The 22332-nt window shown below is 39.2% G+C and overlaps 1 protein-coding gene across 5 annotated transcripts in view; it reads left to right on the plus strand.

Moving 5' to 3' along the window:
• LOC107095966 (RNA binding protein fox-1 homolog 2-like) overlaps positions 1–22332 on the plus strand; it is a 72944-nt gene that overhangs the window by 19214 nt on the left and 31398 nt on the right. Inside the window, exon 1 of one of the 5 annotated variants that reach the window (XM_015392372.1) lies at positions 5172–5575. The exons of the other annotated variants lie outside the window; for them this stretch is intronic. Within the exon in view, the coding sequence (XP_015247858.1) occupies positions 5414–5575 (162 nt within the window). The 5' untranslated portion in view covers positions 5172–5413. Of the gene's footprint in view, positions 1–5171; positions 5576–22332 lie in introns of those variants that run through there. 5 annotated transcript variants of the gene reach the window in all.

Raw genomic sequence — 22332 nt, forward strand, 5'->3', positions numbered from 1 at the left:
AAGATTCTCCCAACCCTACCTCTGCTTTCCATATTCTACCCTCCTCCTCTCACCTCTTCTTTTTTAACAGTACTGGTTCTAAAATGTGAGCTTTAGAAAACTGTTTTGTTTAGATTGCGTTTTTCCTGTCCCTACTAGCCCACAATTTAGTTATTCTAAGTCGGATGCTCACTTGACAGAGAGATTATAGGCATATAAAAACAAAAATGGTTTGAGACAGAGCTGGAAGAGACAGATGAGTGTTCAGGATGGCTTGGCTGAAGGCCGCAGAATGCTTCAGGCATATGGTGCTTTTACAAATGCCTTCACACTAATCTTTTAATATTTGCATCCAGAAACCAGTGTTTTGTTTTTCCAGAAATGATTGAGATTAAATCGAACAAGAAATACTTAGGGGAATTGCGGCCTAGGGGTTAGGGCATTGTGCTTGGCTCCAAGAGGTTCAGAGTTCAAGCCCCACTCCCACAGACTGCCACTCTGGGTCCCTGAGCAAGACCCTTAACCCCACACTGCTCCCCGGGCGCTGCACAATGGTAGCCAACTTAACCAGAAATCTTTCAAAGACCAGAAAAGATTTGAGATTGGGATAAAAGTTCACCTTCCACCAGAATGGCGGATATTTGAAAGCAGATCTAAACTAAAAAGGGTTAAATTAAAATGTAATGTCAGAACGTCCAGTAAAAGTTTGTTGGGTTTGATGTAGGGCTGAAGCAATTAATCGGATTAATAGAGTATTGAAATAATTCAGTTATCAAATAATTGTTAAATGCAGTACATAAACTGTAAAATATGCCTTCAGCTGATAGAGCAACCCTGCTTGAGTTGCATCAAAATTGTAAAAAAAAAAATTTCATTTAAAAAATATTGCCTGACAGTATTCTCTATCCAGAACTCCTCAAGTTTCACCTGGTTTCATTTCGTAAAAAGTATTTTTTTAAGGAACCGTTAGTGATCCGATTATTAATTGAAAAAAATAATCGACAGATGCATTTACAATAATTGTTATTTGCAGCCCTAATTTGATGGTTTCCTATCACACAAAAGCGGTTTTGTGAAGAAGAAAAGACCAAGAATATCAGTAAAGCTGGTGCAGATTCCCCAAAGGGCTGCAAATGTAACGGCAGCAAAAGGTGGTTTATCTAGTAAAGACTAAAGGGGGACGAGTACAAATCCCCACCACATGTATCAGACACTTTATTGTAAAAACTATTTTATTCTATTTGTCTTATACATAATAAGCACATTTAGATTGGTGGTTGTTGAGTGCTAAAATGTGAAAAGTTACAGACAAATCCCAAGAGGATCATTTGCTTGCAAAACAAGTAGCTGTTCTTTCTGCACACCTCAGCCAATCTGCAGCACGTTCTGACTCAGTAAGTCATCTTTTGCATTCAGAACCAGCACACAGGTCTGGATTTGCTTTGTAGATGATTTATAAAGTAATTCCTGCTGATATATTCTACCCTGCAGCTCACTAGCTGCCGGTTATCATGCAAATGGAGTTAGCCAAGCCTAGCTTTGGAAGATTGGTGCGCTCAAACGGTGGCAGTACATTTGTCTTCACGGAGCTTCTATCCTATTATATTTATGCATTTTTTTGCTGCCTGTAGGTCTGAGTTTGTTAATATAATTGTGTTAAACGGTAACAAGCTTCTGGGGATCCCTGCATTTTACAATTTTAAGTCATTACATCCCCCTTAAAGATTTGTTCTGTTTTTCTTATACGTTATACGTTTCAGATCACTGAACAAATTTAATAACAAAGATATTGATTTGCTAAAAAAAAACAAAACCTTTTTAAATGGATCAAGGCCATCCAAACCAACCAAAATAAAGAAATTAATCTCCAGGCCTGTTTACTGGTTTTACCAGGTTATTTAAGCAGATTTAATTAAGATTAAATAATCCTATTAGGCTAATTTCAAAAGGATTTATCGGTACTACTACTTTAAACAAGGCACCTTATTGATTCAGTATTTCATCAATACCCCTATAGATTCCTTTTTATTTAGTTTTATCAAAATGGAAAGAAATCAAATAATGTACTGACTGGTTTTATTTTTTTCAATGATTTAGAGCAAAATCATTTAAAATAAAATACAAAATTAGTATTTTGTATAGAATGAAAAGCTAAAAACATTCTAAAAATAACTTTATAAACAAAAGGATTAAACAATATCTTATAAATATGCCGCATAATTGACAAAGGAATGCCAATTTTGACAGGAGAAAATGATTAAAAACACTCTAAGAAGCTAAAACTAAAACAAACCTTTATAAAATTTTAAGTATATATGAAAATATTAACTGATTTCAAACTACATATATAAGTTTTATGTTATGTAACATAACCAAATGATGGCAGAGGCAGGCACAGTGGATGAAGGGAATAAATGACTGACTGTGTGAATCAATAACAGGGATGAATCTATTTAAATGCAACACAAGAGAGGAAAAGAAAATATGTTAAATACTGTTAACATCATATTTACATCCTGGTTTGAAATCTAGGTCAGTATCAGTGGAAGCTTTGCTCATGTGTGACTCATTTCATTATAGAAACAGACTGGAGTCGGTGTCTGCTCTGACTGCAGGCAGAGATTGCTGCACAACAAGGCTGCTCAGATCAGCTGCCTTCCAGTGCTGTTGAAGTGGGAGGGGCTAACAGCAGCAATCTCTGCCTGCTGAAGATGATGAACTCAGAGGGAACGACGCTCTCAGTTCTTGTTGACAAATTTACAGAATAACTCACTAGATTTGCTGCCAATCACTTCAATTCAATTTAGTTTATTTATGTAGCGCCAATTCACAACGCATCATCTGAGTTAAAAACACAACAAAAACAAAAAAAAGCTTCTAAGTCTGAAAATTTGCTAAATTGGCAACAGGGTTGGATGAGAGTAAATTAGTCACATTTGTGATAGCAGAACTTTACCCCCTCATTGTAGGAGATGGTTGTCAACACTGGGAGTGTTTCTGTAAAAAGTAAATGTTGAACAGTAAAAAAAAGAACCAATAGGACTGAAGCTAATAACTGGTTGCAGTAATTTAACTTTATTTATCTCACATTGGAGAAATGTACCTCTGCATTTAACCCATCTCCTTGGGGAGCAGTGCGGGATGCCCAGGGAACAGTGCAGAGTTAAGGGTCTTGCTCAGAGAGCCAGAGTGGCAGTCAGTGGGAGTGGGGCTCGAACTCAGAACCTCAGGATTACAAGCTCTATGGCCTAACCACTAGGCCACCAATCCCCTCAGGGTTCCTCCATAGTTGCATTCAGGTCCATACATCTATTTTGTAAGGCAAGCCAATGGGAAATGGAAAACCAGACCATTAAACTACCGACACCATGCCTGGCTTTCAAGGTGTAGATGTTGGTCTGGGTTCTTATGTGACCTCCTGGATGAGATGTCAGTTTTAAGGAGCTCCCATTCTGGGGAAGTTTACTACTCTTCTTTGTCACCTATCTTTAAACTAATAAATATGGAGGAATTTGTTTTCTTCTGGTTTTGGATTTCTTTTTCTATCTGGGCATGATGATGGTGCTTTAAGAGATATTTAATCCTACTTCTAGTTGTCTGTCGGGTACTTTTCTAGTGTTTTTCCTTTTAGATGTTTTCAGTTTTGTAAATAGTCTTAATGAACTGGGAGCAACTTACTAAAAAATGGTGGTTAATTAGAGTTGGTTTAATGTAGGGCAGGACGATATCATTCCAAATCTGATTAATGAAAATGTTTCTCCATTTTTTTTTTTTAAAGACAGAAATTACTGTTTAATTCTATTTTTTCTATTGATTGTATCAAACATTAATCGGGTTTAATCAGTTATAAGTTTACTTTCAAGAACAAAAATGATGGAGCACAGTTCAAGGAGCACATTTTCTAAGGATTACATTTTAATAAACTACAAATTCAGATTAATCAATTCAATTAGTTTATCGCCCAGCCTGAATTTAATATTTAACAAGGTGGAGCAATTCCTTCTTCCCATAGGTTGGTATGGATAAATTATTTTCCTATATTAAATCCTTATTTAAAAACTGCATTTTCAGGGTTATTTTTGTTCAATATTACAATCAGAATAGAAGTGAAATCAGTTTTGATCAATGCCTGTTTGATTTGGTTAGTTGGTGGCTGTCAGATGGGTTTAGCTGTCGTTGCCCCATCAAAGCTGCGCCAGCCTGAATCCAATCACAGCACATCTGTGTGTACATTGTATGCATGTGTTTATTGCTGCGTCCAGCCTGTGGACTTAATCCAGGGATCATCCCCCATTCATCCCCTCATCCTCCTCACTTACAGCCCTAATCCTGTCATCCCTACCCTTTTTTTTTCCACCCAGCCCTTTATCCATTTATCTCCCTATCCCGTTATCTCTGTCGCATCCACAGCACCTCTGCTCCAGTCCAGCTAGCCTTTTTTCCCCCCACTCTACCCCTTCAGCACCACATATCTTTTCCTTCCCTTTCATCCCTTCATCCCTCTGGACCCAGTTTCTAGCCAGACTCAGCAGATGTCTGAATGCTTGGCATCAGGGCTTTTTTTTTCCGCAGAGTTCAGTCCCTCCCATATGAAAATGCAGTGCAAGGAACTGCACCCCCGTCTCTGCAAATTAAGCGCCTCCTAACAATGCAGTGTTGGAAAGTGGCGGAACTGAGCCAGAAGGGGGGAAAAAGGCGCAATGCAGCGAAATACAGATTCATGTTCAGCTTGAAGCTCCAGGTTCTGGAATTGGAGCTCAGTTGGACAGCTGCAGGGGAGAGAGAGAGACGACGATCTAGGAGCCTACCCACGCAGCTAGCTACTTTACTGGCCTACCTACCACTGCTTTTTGCAGCTGACAGCCTGCCATGCAATAAATAAATCATCAAAAAAAGCTGCAATGCAGTGGGGGTCGCCTTCTGTACTCTCAGGCAGCCAATGCGTGGATGGAAGGCAACATCTTCTTCCTTTCGTGTTTCTTCTCCCTGCAGAGGCTTGACGAAGCACCAAAAACAGCTTTCTGACTCCAACGGGAGACAGGGTTAGGTGGCTACATGGAGGGATGGATGCCTTGATGGACAGGAAGCACTGAGAAAGGGAGGGAAAGTTTTTAAAAGAGGGGCGGGAACAAGAGGAAGCAGGGGGGAGCAGCAAGACGTGTAATGCGAGCATGTGAATGACAGCCTCGGAGCAAAGAGGAAAGAGAGAGGAGGAGAGAAGAGACTCAAGCTGGCAGGAGGAGAGAGACGGAAAGGCCCAAGGGGGATCAGAGCGGCAGGGCCGCCGGGACGAGGAGAGGTTGAGAGTGACAGGCAGACAGCTTTTGCGTCGAAGAAGTGGGAAGAAGGGGCGCCGGCTAAGAGAAGGCGAGCGAGGGAACGAGGGAGAATTTAAACGTGTGAGACAGACGTGGACTGGAGCCATCTTCAGCTCATGGTCCTGGGGCACAGGCGTAGGAGAGGTGGAGGAATAGGGGGAGGAGAAGAGACACAAAGGGAAGGAGAGGGTGGAAGGACCGGGATAGTGGAGAGCTGGTCAGCAGTTGTTCCTCTAGATCAGACCATGATGGGACTGTACTACCCAGCTCTGCTCCCGGTAAGTTCACTTGTTCAGCAGCGCCTGTTTGTATAAACTACCTCATGCACGTGTCAGTCGATGCAAGGCGGAGCTGCAGAAACGGTAGCAGTTTTTTCTTATGAGTTTTGTTTGGCTTTGTGTTGAAGTAACTGATGCGCCATTGATGGTACTGCCCTGTTAGGTTTGGCTGTATCTTGGCCCAGGTGAGGCCTCTGTCAGTTGGCAGAGTTTCAGACCGGCAGCAGGGCTTGTTCCTGCAGCTCTGCTCATCTCTGCTTGTATAACACTCTGCAACCAATAATTACCAATTGTATGGCTTGTTTTGATAGTTCAAGATGCTAAATTCAAAACTTTGTGACCTGTTTCTGATCTCTGCTTTTTGGAAAGATTTGACTGTCTCGAAAGATTTTAACTGATTCAGATTTATATGTAGACATACCGATGGTATTTAATATTCACTAGCTTTCCTGTCATATAGTATTTATATTGGACAGTCGCAGGTAAAAATAGCTTTTACTTTAAAAATTGCATACAAAATGATTAAGAAACTCAAATTTCAAACTACTCTTAGCATCGCTTATTGGTACTTAATGTAGCCAATTCTGCTAGCAACTCTAAAACATACATTTTAGTTATATATATTTTATCTTCCTCCTGTCCTTTACCTAATTGCAATTTCTAAAAGGCTTCAAGTGTTTTAAAATCCAGTTTAAAGTGTTTCGTCATGTAGCCTTCTTGTTATCTCCTTAAAGTCTCGCTCTCTCTTGATCTCTTGCTGGATACGACTGCTGGAATTTCGTGTTGGATGCAATCGTCTAGTAAATAGTTTATTCCTCATTTCCCTCGCTTGATTTAGTCTCGCTTTACTGATATAGAAAGTTCCTTTGAGTGTCGACACGACCTGGACTGGCTGTGAAGTTTCCGACAGTTATTCACCTATCGGCGCAGACGTTTCGCAGGTTCTTATATATGTGAATAGCAAAGGGATAATACAGAACGTTATTGTAGTCTATTTAGATTGCATTCTAGCTTCTGAAAGTCTGAAAGCAACAACTATGAAAAAAAAAAAAAAGATAAACAAGTCTTAGCATCTCTGGCTTCGCCTCACTAAGACCAAGGTTCTAAGCTCAACCTGTCAGCAGCTGGTATGGTGCATTCACTGATTGGAAAACTGTCTGATTTGTGAGTTTCACCACTGGTCAGACTGAAATAATGGTGGAGGCAAAAACTGTATATTTGCATTAAGCTTAAAGAGTACAAAATGTATATCTTTATTTTAAAACCGAGACTTTAGATTGTAGTTTCTAATGCAGTTGATGTGTGCTGGGGTGTCGGCAGCATATGGTGGGTGTGCTTGTGCTACTTTATCTTAGAGACAGCCTGAGGATGAGAGCTGCTCTCTCGCTCTGTTCAAGCACGCCTCGCTCTCTGCTCACGGTGTCCTCCGGGCCCGAGGGCAGCTGTTGGGCTCGGATCGGGTCGGGATGGTTAAAAGGGGAATGCACACAGATGCAAGGTAGCAAGTGCTGAAGCCACATGTGTAGACATGCTGACTGCACACAGTGTCACGTTGCTTTTGGAACACGTGTTGGTGTGTGTGCGTGCCGCATCATGTCGTGCAGAGAAGATAGAGAAGTTTTTGTCCAGTGCTTTTTACTGTGTCATCCAAGCTGTCCATGGTGCTCAAACTTCACCTGTTGACTGGATTGAAAGAGGCAGGTGGTGTCATTGCTCACAATTGCATCTTCTAGACAACTTCACTACCATTTTTCTCTTTTCTTACGAGTCCACAACACCTTTGGTATGTTGGCATACAAGAAGACTTCAAAATTCTCACAACACATCTGTTATTACGTTATTGATCCATTTCCTGTAAAGATGCACCCTTCTCTGAATTATGGGAAATCTGAGCAGTGGTTTGATTAGAGCTTTGATTTGATGATGCGAGTTTAACTGATTTTTAATGCTCTTTAGAAATGCCCATTAACGGTTTTGCTGTTGAAAGAAGCATCTTCAAACTGTGTTTGACAGAACCTTTGCTGCAGAATCATGTTTTCCCGAGGCTGGAAACAGATCTAGCTGCATTAAAATGCCACCATAATTGACTTCCATGTTTTTAAAGCTGTCAGATAACCTACAACCTCTCAGAGATAAATGCATTTTCTTGATAGTTCAGCCTAGAATTATTTATATCCCTGGAACATTTGACTTTTGAAGTGATGTTTTGATTTTCACCAAACTTTTGATCAGTTTTTTTTTTTGACAGCCATCTTAGATTTAGTATTCAAGAAAAAAACTAGGGCTAGGGCTAAGTCTTAGGCCCATTTTAGTCATTATGATATCTGAACGATTTAGTCGGTTTTAATCGACTAAAACTTAAAAAGGTTTTAGTCTTTATGTTGCAAAAAAAAGTTAACCTTTACAATTTCGAATAACAACCAGTCTCACAGCTCTTGCCTAGATGCTACATTAGCTGGTTATAGAATACTGCAATGCAGTTCATCGTTGCTGTTGGGCAGAAAACTTTGAACTTTTTTATGTATAAATGCCCTACTTTAAAAAAAGTGTCTCACAAAAGTTGTAAAAATAGTAGATCTAGCTCAACACATCATGTTGGATAATCTAGCTGACAGACAAGCTGACAAAATGTACCACAAAGGAATGGTTTTAGACTTACAAGGTTTCCATCCAAAAGCAAACACTTCCTACTATCATCTGCTATGATTTATGCATTACAGACAGATCAATAAAATCTTCTTTGCTCCAAAAAAAGCAAAGAACAAAGATATTCTTCTTTCTTCTTTGGCCATTTCAGCTTTATTTCTGAGAGTTTTCCATTTTGTTTCCACTGCTTAGGGGTCAAAGTACATTTAAATTCACAGGGTTCTGATATAGAAAAAAGAATACAGAGAATCTAAATAATTGCATTGCAATGCAATGGAAATCCAGACCCAGATTGAATGAATACGCCAACTAAAATGTTGACATATTCAAAAGAAACATAGAAAATGTTTTAACTGAAATTCAAGGAAATATTTACATAAAATTTAAATGCAAACAAGAACAATGAGAGAGAAGTATTCAAAGATCTATGTAGCTATTCACCTGGCTCTTTATCCATAAATAAACAGAATGCAATGAAATGTTTTCTTTGAATATAACTTAGGGATTCCTTTTGTTAGAAATTAAAGAATGTTTAGTATCGCCTCTTGTGAGGTGGATAAAATAAAATCTTAATAGTTAGACAAAGGGATTTTTATTACGCTTGGCAGAGAATGATCAGCCACATAGTTTATTAAGTAGTGAGAGCAGGAGGGGACATACTGCTGAGAGCAAACCATCAGTGTGGAGCATAAGGCGTAGACTGGGAGCTTAGCGCAAATAAAGACGCATTTCTGCACAAGCACAGCTGGAAGATCAGAGTTCAGCTCTGAGTTCAGTAGGCCCTGGTTTTACTATTTTTAATGTGTTCCTGCAGTGACAACTTCTACTTTGTGAAATGTCTATAACCCAGTCCAGTTTAAATGTATATTAACTTAGTCCATTGCATCATAAACCGACTGATAATTTTGCAGTTGTAAGACTTGAGATATGAGATCAGTTGTGAATTTATGCTGAACTTCTAGTGTTTCATCAGTACCAGATTAGTGAACAAACACCTATTCTCCCCCGCACAGCACCCATGCATCCATATACGTTTGTTATCAAAGACTGTAAAACATTCGGCTCACATTGGTCTGATCTCATCTGTTAAATGTCAACACATAACGGCCTCTCTTTCGGATAAGCTATTATTTCTCCATTTCTCTCTGCCCTTGTTTGTTTCTCCTGTATTTTTGCTATTTTCTGGCTAAACACATTATTCATCTTCAATGAGAATGACACCAACTGGAGGATGGCGCTTATAATGAGGGGTAGAGGGACAGTTTGGTGAGGGAACGCACTGTGAAGGTGACACTCCACCAGCCACGCTCTTCCTCTGTAAAATTTATCGCACCGCTTCCTATTTTTGGCATCCTGTCTCTCTAGAATGCTGTAGATAAGTTATTTAGGGTGAAGGAGCAACTGAGAGTTTGTCTATGTAAGCTTTAGGTCTGTCCTTTGAAAATATTTAGGAGTAGGATAAGGGAAAAATAAATAATATTTTGTTATTCTACTTCCTACTCTTCCTTATGAGAAAGGTTGAAACCACCTGGCTTTACTGTAGGATCCTGCTGAGAAAGTGATCCTTCCTTCCTTCCTTCCTTCCTTCCTTCCTTCCTTCCTTCCTTCCTTCCTTCCTCAATTAATGTATCATTCCTTTATCAGGGTTTCCGCGGGTCATTGAAAATCATTAAATGATTATCTTTTAAATTAAGGCCTTAATTGGCATTTATCAATTATTAAATTTGATAATCGTGGCATTAAAATGCTTCGGAAAAGAAGATTGAGGCAGAGAAAATGCTAGAGAATAGAGAAAAATGCAAATTTGAACCAAAGTGGCGGGAAAACTAGGAACTCGGGACACGGCTGCAGCCTGTCCATGGTGAAGATGACGAAGGATTTTGCCATATATATATATATATATATATATATATATATAAGTCATGGGGACTTGTTGACGGCATTAAGATTACTTCTAAGAGCATTGAAAGAGGATTAAAAAGCATTAAATAAGAGTTACTCATTCATGTATAAACCCTGTTTATACCAGAGGCCACAGATTAGCGGACCGCGGTCCGGATCCAGACCTAACCTGTTTTCAAACATTTATAAATTACTGCATGTTTTCTGACGATAGGGTCTAATTTCACTTGCGCCGCTTCTCCTGCCAATATGGTAAAGCCCTCCGGAGTGTCCGGCACCAGGCTACACGTGATACAAATGAGCCAATGAGCTGCTGTCAGTCTGGGTTGCTGCTACTTTTAGACAGAGCAGGCAAACCTGCTCAAAGATGACCCTGCACATTTAGGGTATGTGTGGCTCAACCTGCTGCTGTGAAGCAGGATTCTCCACCATGAACAGAATCAAAAATAAATATGGATCCAGGCTCAAAATGAGCACCTTGATATGTGCTTGAGAATGACTTTGTCTCCATTCAAACCCAGGTTTAAAGCCTTGCAGGGCAGCCTAAAGCCCACTGCTCTCATTAAGCCAGAAAAAGGAAAGAAAAAATAAAAATAAAATAAACGGTCATATTCAGGTGTTTTATAAAATATGTGAATCAGAAAATTGTCTATATACCAAACTGAATGATTGTTGTCTTCTTAAAAAAAAACACTTGAACCTTTACTGGTTGATGATTTCCTATTTTTGGACCCAGCCAATTTTTAATTGGTTACCCCTGCTTTATACCATCCTTCCTCCACACATTTATATCCATCCTGCTGTTGAATATCTATCATATACATACTGATATATTTATATATAATAAAATGTATCCCATGAGAAGCCCATAGAAATCCTCTCCTTTCATCAGGCCTATGGACATAAGTTAGTTTGCTGGTCTCCACCTGCTGGGCTGTAATGGCTACCTGCCCTGCTGTCAGCACATATCAGGCTGATGCTGGCAGACACAAACTGCAGCTAGCACATGAATTAGACTGCGCTGCTCTGAAGGATGAACCTGAATGTCCTTATCTTGGTAGTGACCATCTGAATGTGCATGTGCTTGAATAAAATAAGAAATATCCTTTATAATTTCACTCTTTGTGGCTAGATCTAAAACGGACAGACTGAGCTACTTATCTGTAGAGAAAAATAGACCTTTTTTAGCAAAATGAGCAAATGTGCAGCTGTGCCCCACTGGACAGAATTATTAAAACCCTCATAGAAAGTTCAAGACTGCAATGAGATAACGTAGAGCCAGTTCAAACAGAGCTGTCTGTATAGCTGCTGTAATAAACCGTGTGAAGCCACTCCACCTCAGGGTAAACTGCTTCCACGCTGCCCGTAAAGCTGCTGAGATATCGTCCGACACTAATGCTGCTCTAAGTGACCGCTGCCTCAGGCTCCATACAGTTGGGGGTGAGGTGTGAAAGTCCTCCACATGTCACCTCACAGTTCGCATTCATCAGCGCAGAAAGGATGATTGCAGATGATGTGAAACACAGATGCGATGCAGCAAAGCTCAGTATGTACGGGGTGCTGCACCTCCTCACATTTTCACAAACGCTGTGCACTAACGCACTATGCATCCTATCCAGCTTTATTTGTTAAAGCATTTTAAAATGATCCAGAGGACCGAAGAGCAGCACAGAAAACAACAGGTTAAAAGGAGAACAGAGAGACAAAATAATAAAAGCACAACATGCATATTACTAACATAAAAACCAACGAAATCTGTAATAAAAATAACTTCATTTTAACTATGCAGCAGGGACTCTGTGCTCCTCTGCTTTCATGTTTGGCTCTTCTAAAAACATCCTGCAGAGTGCCCATCTGAAAGCATCTAATCAGGATTTTAAATTTCCATGTCCCATAACTGTTTTAAGCAGCAGAGCAGAAGAAGAGACACTGTAGCCAGAAATGTGACAGATTTCCATTTATGGGTTTCAGTTACCATTTCTATAATATCAGGAATTTTTACAACCGCTGTTGCCGTGCAACGTTTCCTTTTAAAATGATAAAGTGATGATCGCAAAGTTCTCGTGTCAAACAGTTGTTAGCATGTTCTATTATCACAGAGGGCGAGGTTAGCCGTAAGGCTGATTTATACTCAGGAACCAGGTCGTCTGCGTGTGTCGCAGTGAAAGCAAATGTGCAGACACTCTGCTGCACCTCTCCGAAGTAGTAGGTGACTGCAGACTGGAGGCCTCTGATTGGTCAAATCTACATCCGCTCTACACTATGCGTATTTCCTGTTTGGTACCTTACAGGCTTGTTTTGTTTGTATGACCGCCATTTGGAAAATGAGATGGACCAGGTGGAAGAGCGAGGTGCGCGAGAACGCTGGGAGCCTTTTTCCACCTGGATCCCCGCTCTTTTTCGCCCTCATGTCCCTCCGCTGTCGCACGAACTTGCCCCACTTCCTCACCACTTCGGCCATATCTAAACCCACAGTTAGTTCCTCATTGTCCCTCTTGCGTTGCGCCATGGAATAACAGCGCAGACCACGCTTCAATATTGGGCATAAATCAAAAATATCTGCGACAAGCTCACTGCGACACACTGGTGCAGGAGGATAACCAGCCCTTTAGTGTAACGTAGAGACACCAACTGTGACTTAGATGTTTCCAAAACACTACCAAAGTCTGAACATTCTCCATTAAAGACGCAGGTTAAAAGCTATAACTGATGAAAAAAAGCGCATCTTTGCTGCACAGTTCAGCCTTCCTGTTCCATGCTTTAAGTCTTGCTCTCCCTAAAAACTTTAATGAAGCAAAGATGGCGCTGATCTAAGGGTGTAACCTGTCATGGCTTCACAAAATCAAATGATTAATGAATAAAGACATCCGTCCACCTTTTCATACTTAAGAAATACCTTTAGTTTGAAATTAACAAGGCATGGTAGTTCATGGTTGGACTATTATTTTCTGTATAATTAGATAAATTATGGGTAGTTTAATTGGAGCTTTATTTACCCAATATAATTTCAGTATGAATAATGCATAGCTTTATCATTTATTTTGTAGTGTGGAATATTAAACAAGGTTTTGACTGATATTACCAAACCAGAGAATATTGGGTGACATAAACTTTAAACAAAAGACATTTTTTCTATCTACATCTTAAGATGAAGGCGTTACATTTTTTATTACGGTAGTTTTTCTGTGATTTCAGGCTAAGTTTTCAATATAATTATCTGATTGGGACGTTCTTAAGAATATTGCTATTTTTAATTTAAATGCCTGATTCTTGTAAGAGCTAAAAAATAAAATGATCAAATGTTTTTTGTGACTTTATCTCAATCTAAACAGTTTTTAGGACGGTTGATGTTGCATATCAGTTACAAGCGAATTAAATAAAAAACGCATCATAAGGGAAGCTGTGATTTTGGCAATCGCTGTCCATCACCGTATTGTTATCCAAAAAGTTCTATATAATGTTTAGATAAAAAATATATTTGGTAATGAGGCCTAGTATTTAGATCCCGGGACTCAACATGCTGTTAGATTCCTTTTGAGTGGCTTCTGGTAGCTTCTTCTGCTCCCCAGTTTCAAATATTAGGGTTGATTAATTTTTGGGGGATTAATTAATACAATCCTTTAGTCACTGATTTTGTTTTTGTTTTTTAAATTGCATTTTTTTGTTATTCAGAACATTTCTCAAACACAGAGTAGAATTATTTTTTTCTTTTCTTTAAGGTAAATTGTAATTTTATTCTATTCAGACAACATGGTTCCCAACCATTAAAGTCGTAGGGAAGTCATATTTATGTCAAATCAGTCTGGCTTAAACATGTATATAAATGTGCTCTTTATCAGAAGATATTGTGCCAAAAGTTAGAGAATTTCTATTTCTTAAAAAAATCCTGTCTTAAAATCTGTTTTTTTCCTAGTTATCTTCTGCAGGCCGGTTAGTTATACGTCACCTCGTACACCTAAACTCGGCCAATCATATATCAATGGTCAATCAAATTTTTTTCGGTCATAGCATCTTGATTCATATGTCGCAGCTAATATAAACGCAACGGTTGAAATAAGAAATGAGAATCATTTCCTTTCCCATTGAGTTCCGTCCCAGTGCTCACGGGGATGGACGTCTGTGTCTTCAGCAGGCGTAGAGCTAACAGAACTGGCAGCGTTGCGAGGCAAGGGCTCAAACATGTACGGCTGGAAGCCTTCTACACCAAACCAAGCTTCTGCCGCCCTGGCGTCCTCTTCCACAACATCTTCGTCCCGCTTTCCTCCTCTAAATAAAAAATTTATGATGGAGGAGACTCATCCACGACCTCCGACACTAAACTCTACTCCTCTTGCATGTTTCCGCTGTCCATAGCGTTCCTTGACAGTGTCGTTTCTAAGTCACCAATATAGTGCTACTTGGTTCCAATGTAATTTCCTACTGGGAACCTACTAGCACTAAGTTGCTAACTGGTTAGCAAGATGCTTCCGACAAACCGGCTACAACCAGACTTGCTTGTGAACCTTCAGCCACAACAATCCCGCCCTCTTGATAAATGACCAATCACATTCACTTTTTTCACTCGTGTAAAGTCGGGCACCACTCAGGAGAATTTTGAAATACACACTGGTTAGAACGGCTGTTTCCCTACGATTTTAAAAAGATCTGGTGGAATTTCATGTTCTAGTTGTAAAGCCTAACCATCCAACTTCTCCCACTTATTCCGTCAGGGTCGCAGACGGGCGAGAGGTGGGGTGTAAAGCCTAACCATATTTTTAAATATTCACGTTTTTACACTGAAATTCTCCATCTACACTAAAGAATGTATTAAAGTAAAGTATTCAATTTCCCCCAAAGAGAACGACTGATTCATTTATTTAGAATGAAAATTATCTAATTTTTTTTTATCACTTCATAACAAATAAATCCCATTTCTTTAAAAGGATCATTATTTTCTTGTCTAACAAAGGAACGTCGACATTATTAGCTCTTCAGTAATTACCTGGATGCAAGAGCTATCATCATTTTTATGATTGTTATTGTAGAAAAAGGATAAGCTAAATACTGTATAGTTCTCTAATTTTGGGTTCATGGCCCAAGGTGGAATGAAGAGAGGCGTCTCTCTGATTATGAAAATGATGCCGACACTGATGCTGATCAGAACTGTCAATAACCAACAAGCTGCGTGTCACAAATCCCAGCAGGCCGCTGACAGACGGAAACCAGTTTGTTTGAGTCATGAGATCCAGTGTTAGCAGCGTTTTCAAAGCAGAACGTCTCCGTTCCACATGTGAGGCTACGCTTCAGTTGAGTTTTTAGAGCTCAGCCGAAAGCTAATGAAGTCCCATTGGCTACATGATGCGTGTCAGAGCATGTGGATCTGTACGAGTCCTGTGGGGTCCCAGTGAGTTATCTGTTGTCACCATGAAAGGCTCGCCATGAACGCTTCTAATGAGAACAAATATGGGGCTGTAGTGACTCTGCAGAAGAGATGAGCCTGTAGGAAAACACTGCATGTATAAAAACGTAAAGAAGCTCTGATGTTGAGCATCAGAACACTGACTCTGCAAATTCTGGTTTTCATTGTCCTGTGGATTGGGAGGAAAAATGAGCAGGGATCCCAGCTGTGCTGTACTGATTTAAAGTTACACAGCTTAGCTTTCTGCTGCCGTGCAAAAGTATTCACACCGCTTTCCAGGAAACAACAACACACTTTAATATTTTTAATTTGGTTTCAGGAGGCCAACACAAAAAAAAAGGGCGTTAAGTGATGAGGTGTAGGAGAACTGTTATAGCTTTTTAAAAAACAAAAAGGTTTGATGGAAATCTATATTAAGCAACACTTCCTCCTCATCCCTAAATTATAGCTATAAGCTTTGTTTATCTGTCTATTTTAGCTTTTCTTGACGTTAGCAGCAGGTGCTAAAATGCAATATTTAACCAAAGCCATGCACTGATATCTTTGACCATTTGGACGAACTAAAAGAAACAATCCTCATCCTTTAATGATGAAGTTACAGAAGACTAAGGAATATTTTGTTTAATAAAGGGTTTCCGCGGGTCACTAAAAATCATTCAAAGTCATTAGATTATTACTTTTTAAATTGAGGCCTTAATTGGCATTAAAATTTATGAAATATGATTATTGTGGAATTTTAAAATGCTTTATTTAAAAGAAAAAAATTCTATAAAAACAATTTCATCAGATATATTGCGATATTTGCGCGGAACTGCTTCCGGTTGATCGTAAAGCCGTATGTTCAGAAAAGAAGCTAGAAAAAATGCAAATTTTAAAAATGCAAAAGTGGCTGGAAAACGAGGAATTAGGGACATGCCTGCAGCCTGTTGACTGGTACGTGTTGATAGCATTAAAATTATTTCTAAAAGCATTAAAAGATCATTAAAAAGCATTAAATTAGAGTTACTAATTCCTGTATAAACCCTGTAATAACAACTATCTTAAATTTGCATAGTGACAGTATTTTGACTGACTTTTTTTTTATTTAAACCCCAGTAACTCGCATTGGTTGCCTATAATGTTTTTATGACAAATTATTGCATCCTGCCGTCGTCGTTTTTATTTGCTAATTTTGTCTGCAAATTTAGCCCTTCTGTGCATATTTACCATAACAGCATCATGTGACCAGGATTGCGTCACTGCGGATCCGTGCAGTTGGTCAACCAGCCGACCTAAATTTGAGTTGTGCTAAACAGTATTAGTATTGGAGTCTGCTAAAGCTGGAGCTAAAGCTCAGCAAGCATTCTAATGTAGCTGCAATGTTGATGTATACATTAGTACATGTTCTTGCTGATAGTGCTACTGGTGTTAGCATTGCCTTTAAGCCCTATCCTATGAGGTGTTGTCTCTATGCGAGGCATTACAATACACTCGCGTCGGTCAGGACTTATTTAGTGGCTGCGTCAATGGCCACCATAATGTTTCCTGGTAGTTTAGTTGTACTATCAGTAGATGGCGCCACGTCTGTTTATATCAGTTCATCGCATCCGGTACAATAGTCTACATATCAAAAAATATATCTTAATATATATGGGGACTGACGCTTGGAGTAGATACCCTCTTTATATTATAATGAAGGCCATCTTTTTGGCTAATAATGTTAGCATATAGATATAATTTCTATAATTTACATAAGAATTACGTAATGCTTTTAAAAGCAATGTATTTTCCCTGGACCTTTAAAAATGTGCCCTGCATCATGTCGATCTATCCCTAGATCCCAATTAAATCCATCAGCTTGTGGCTTTAACTTGACAGAGTTCAGAAAGTATGAATACTTTCCCCTCTCATTCCAAATCCAGTTCTTCACTGATGCATTTTATTAATAAATGCATCCAGTTTTGAATGGAGTAACGTTAAGGCTCTCTTCCTCGCTGACAAGACCGTATAAGGACATCGATTGTGGCCTGTCCTTCAATGGACATCATGCTGCAGACAGGGTTTTAATGATGGTGTGTGCTGGTGGTTTACAGGAGAAATGACCCTCTGGCTTTCATCGAGCATGTCGAGCTAGAAGCAGGGGGGGGGATGGTGGTGGTTAGGAGGGTGGAAGATGAAGGTAAGCACTACTTACTGGAACCACAGAGAAGGAAAACAGATGGTTCAAAGGAGTAGAAGAAGCTATAAGAGGAGCAGCTCTTTCTGCAGCGAGTCGACTTTGCAGACAGTAGCTGATTCCATGAGACAAATGATCATGAATTAGCTTGATTGATGAGCTTCAGTGGCTTTACTTCGTGGCTGTCAGTTCTGTCTGTGAGGCGCATATGTGTTTTACCCGGGGGGGTTGGAGGCTACAGTCAGAGACGCTGGCATGAAAAGCCTGGAGAGCCCCCCCCTCGTCTCTTTCTGGGCATGGAGGAACATATGGTGCTGCAGGTAGCTCAGCTGCTGCTGATTCCTGTGTGCAGGACTTGAGTTCATGATGAATATGCTTTGGTTATTGGGTCAGGTTGCCAGAAAATAACCTTTTCAGCTGCTATGTGATCTTTGCCGCTTCTGCTTAGCTTTTTTTTCTACTTTTAAAAAATGTTTTTTTAGTTAAAGCCTCTTCTGTTTAAATCATATCTCCGTGTCAGGATTCCCTGTGGAAAGTTTTCAGGCCAGCTATAACTGGAAAGAAATTCCTCATGATTCCCTATGTGACCCCACTTTTAGTTTCCAATCGTTTCTTTTATTTTTCCTTTTTCCACTTCTCTCTGCTTGACATTATGATTCTGTCAGGAAACCGCTTTAATTTCTCTTTTTATCAACCCCTCCATCTTTATCACTCCTTCGGGTTATTTAGTAATTTCTCTGAGAACAAAGTACACCTTCATTTAGGATGCAGAGGCGTTAATAAGATTTTTTTTTTGTTTTGCATAACAAACGTGTTAATCAGACACACTGCCTTCGAAATAATCATCTCCCTTGGTCTACATTTTTCCCACATTGGAATTCCTTTGGTTTTAATATCAGTAACAATATGACTGCAAGTCATTGATTAAGTCAATCTAAAGTTGAATAATCTTATTGACTGACTGATGATTAATTGTTCGGCTACTATTTTTTTAAGAAACATTTTATTTTTCCATGAAGAGAATATTTCTGTAACATGAAACGCAACATGTTTTTTTTTTTACAAAACTGAAGAAAAACAAAGAATCACATCATTACATTTGAACAATTTATTTTGCAACCTATATTACATACTGACTGAATAAACAAAAGAGTTTCCTTTTTTAAAACATGATTAAAAATGAAACGTATTACCTAACAGTTTAAAATAATCCCAGGATGCGCTCGGTTTGGAGTGTTTCACTGGCGTGGCTCCAGCATGATCAATTATCTTAATTTCTCTGGCTTCAATTAAGATCTACAGCGCCCTCTTCTGGATGGTGGTCACAATTTATCACTGAAAGAATATCAGTCTTAAGCAGACACTATTAGTTAGTCAGATTGATTTAATTTCAATCTGATTAACAATTACTCAATAAGTAAGTTGATTGGTTGTTTAAATCCCTAATCAACACAAAGTGGTGAATAATTATAAAGAAAAAAGAGACTTATTTTTTCTTAACATACATTTTCTTTCAGCCTTTTTCACCTGAACACCCCTAACTAAAAGCCAGTGTAACCAAGTACCTTCTGTTTTTTTTAGAAGACATTGTTGAGCAAACATCATGAATGTCGAGGAACCTTGAGAAGTTTAAAGCAGAGTTAGATGAGAAAAGGTTATCACAAGCTTTAAACACGTCACAGAACTCTGTTCAGTCAATCATCAGATAAACTCGAAGAGTATGGAAAAGCATATTTGCGTTCACTACGACACACACGCAGACCACCTGGTTTCTGAGCATAAATCAGCCTTGAGGTGACTCTGGAGGAGCTGCAGACATCCACAACTCAGACAGAGGATGTGCTCACTGGGTTTCCATTTAAGCTCAAACTTAACACTATTCTTGACATTTTAAATTGAAAACACTTCCTGGATGGGAAGCGAAATGTCTTCAAGCTTTTTTAATAAAAAAAAAAATTCTAATTGATTCTTCAAGTTAAACCTTTATAGTGAAAAGATCCTTTATGGTTTACACATCCTAAACACATCAACCCTGTGGTGAAACATGGTGGTAAAACCATCATGCTGTGGGCTAGATCTAAATCACAAGCTTCAGACTGATGCAGAGATTCTATCTCCATCAGAAGAACCCAGAACAGCCTGAGCTGTTAAAACGAGTTAGACCAATATTTATTCATATGTTAGAATGAAAACCTTGGCAGGAGCGTTTCCATCCAGTCTGACTGAAAGGGAAAATGCAGTCCAGCTTTGGAAAAATCCTTAGGCTGTTATGGCAACAAGAGCTTCGTCTGGAAATTATTGACTCAGGGTCCAAATTCAAGTGCGTGCCTCAGTTCTGGGATTCTTTTAAAAAAGGGTTTTTAAAACCAAGCATCCTTTCTTTTCCTCTTCACAACTGAGAGCTGCTCTTGAATTATCTCATGAAAATCCCAACAAAATAAGCTGAAATTGTAGTTTCATGATAAGAAAATGTGTAAAAGTGAATGTGTTGATAGTGCTTAAAGCCTCCGTAGAAAATAAACCCTGCACAACTACATCAGCCTCAGAATAAAAATAGGCAATCAGAGTTTAGATTGCAGCGTCCCGGTCAATAAAGCTTTCTCTGCCTCCTCCTCCACCTCCTCCTGCTACTCAATATTTAATTCATCCTGATTTCCTTCCTTCTGCCCAACACGTTGTTTGCTGTATGAAAGGAAGCCCTAAGATGGGCTATGCCTGTCAGACACACCCTTTGGTGGCCTCATACAGGCCGCTGCACGCTCCTCTGATCACAAGCCTTAACAAGTGCACACATCCAAGGAAGTCTGAAGCCCAACCAATACATTTCTACTGCTTTTATCTCTTCAAACTGATTCCTTGGTCTCTTTTCTATCAATAGCTGCATTAAACAGTTGATCGGCGGATTGGTTTCCAGCTCATTGCTTGTCTGGATTGTGCAACATCCTCTATCTGCTGAGCTCAGACCCCAGAAGCTGTCCGTTCCTGAGATTGGCTGCCTGTTTACTGCCGGTGCGGCCATCACTGCTGCAGAGCAGCGAGCTGTCAGGCTTTAGGATAAGAGGGAACGCTTCTTCATATTGCGGCATCTTGGTTACTCCAGCTAATTAAAAACGCCGTCTGCAGACGGAGTGTCTCCGGGCGTCAGCCAGCCCAGATGCAGCTCAGGGCAACCACCGGTTCACGCCGTTACTGTGAGATCTTTAAGAATGGAGCAGAATTTCATTCTTTATGTACTGAACACACTGGATATATTTAATTCATTTTCCAGATCTGTGAGCTAAAACTTATATTTATGGTGTAGATTATAACAGAAAGGCGTTTATTGACTCAGTGACGGCACTTAGCCTTTGTTACATCTCTCCTGCTGTTGAGTTCACATAAGGATGGATGTTCTCTTCCCAATTTGACTGTTATAAAGTAGCGATGCACTGATAAATGTTTTGTGGCTAATCCATTAACTTTAAAAAGCTTCACCTGTTTTCTGTTGTTTTTTTAACCAACATTGTCATGTATTGTAGGGTCACAATACACCTCAGTGTTCCCATTATTTTATATTGAAAAGCATTAAACAATAACCCTAAAGCAATACAAACTACTTTAACAGCACAGTGTTGTTTTGAGAATATATATGAGGATTTCCAAATTTTACCGGTGAAGCTGTCTTTCTGAATTGGCAGATTATTGCTCTTATTTTGATTAGAGTTTCAAAAGATCAATAATAATAATCAATAATCTGCCTAGATATAAAAATTGGTAGACTTTGTTAGATGGACAATTTTTCAAAGTGGGATTTTCAGAGTTTTGCAAAGGTAGATGAGATTGGTTAAATCCACCGATCACCAGAAAGGAAGGAAAGTGGACGAATCGATTGGTGATTTCTTGTGTTTAAGATCTGTGTATGCACCCTGATGCTCTATCTCTCTGGTTCTTTTCCCTGTAAAGAGATCACTCAGGAAAAACTCTTTAAATAACACTTCATAACTTATGTATTAAACAACCAGGAGACATGACAACAGATTCTGATAGAAATTGTAATCTTACTTAGATCAGAGAAATTGCTTACCTCCGGGCTCACCTCTCAGGCAGTGGCCCCGATTAACAGTTAAAAAGTCATTTTATTCATCTCCAGTCTGCCACATCATCACATCATTACATCATACAAGTTTGCAGATGAGGAGACATCCATGGCTCCAGCCTTATCAAAATATTACACTTTGTTCTTAGCTGAAGGACACCGCTCTCATTCCATTCCTAAATATTTTCCACGTACAGAATGAAGACTATAAATGTATATACAGACAGAGGAACTGTCTTAATTAGATTAAAACACCAGTTCTGACACACAACAGGCAGCCAATACCAAGATGTGATAAATTCACACATCTTCAATGATAATTATCCTAATATTTGCATAAGCAGCACCCTCGGTTAGCCCCTTGTTATTTAATGTAAGATTGCATTCTGTCAATTAAATTGGTCATTGTTTGGATTTGATCAATTTTGGTTCCTTTTGATTCTTAAGGCAGCATCGTCACCAGAATTTGGTCTGGATGAAAAAGTCTGAATTTTTCACTGTTTTAATTCCCCCACTATTTACCCTTGTTTCAACGTTACTAAAATGATCACATGGTTGAATCCAAACATTTATAAATATAA

This window comes from Cyprinodon variegatus, unplaced genomic scaffold (assembly GCF_000732505.1).
Source record: "Cyprinodon variegatus isolate N-32 unplaced genomic scaffold, C_variegatus-1.0 Scaffold588, whole genome shotgun sequence".
Classification (NCBI taxonomy): Eukaryota; Metazoa; Chordata; class Actinopteri; order Cyprinodontiformes; family Cyprinodontidae; genus Cyprinodon; species Cyprinodon variegatus.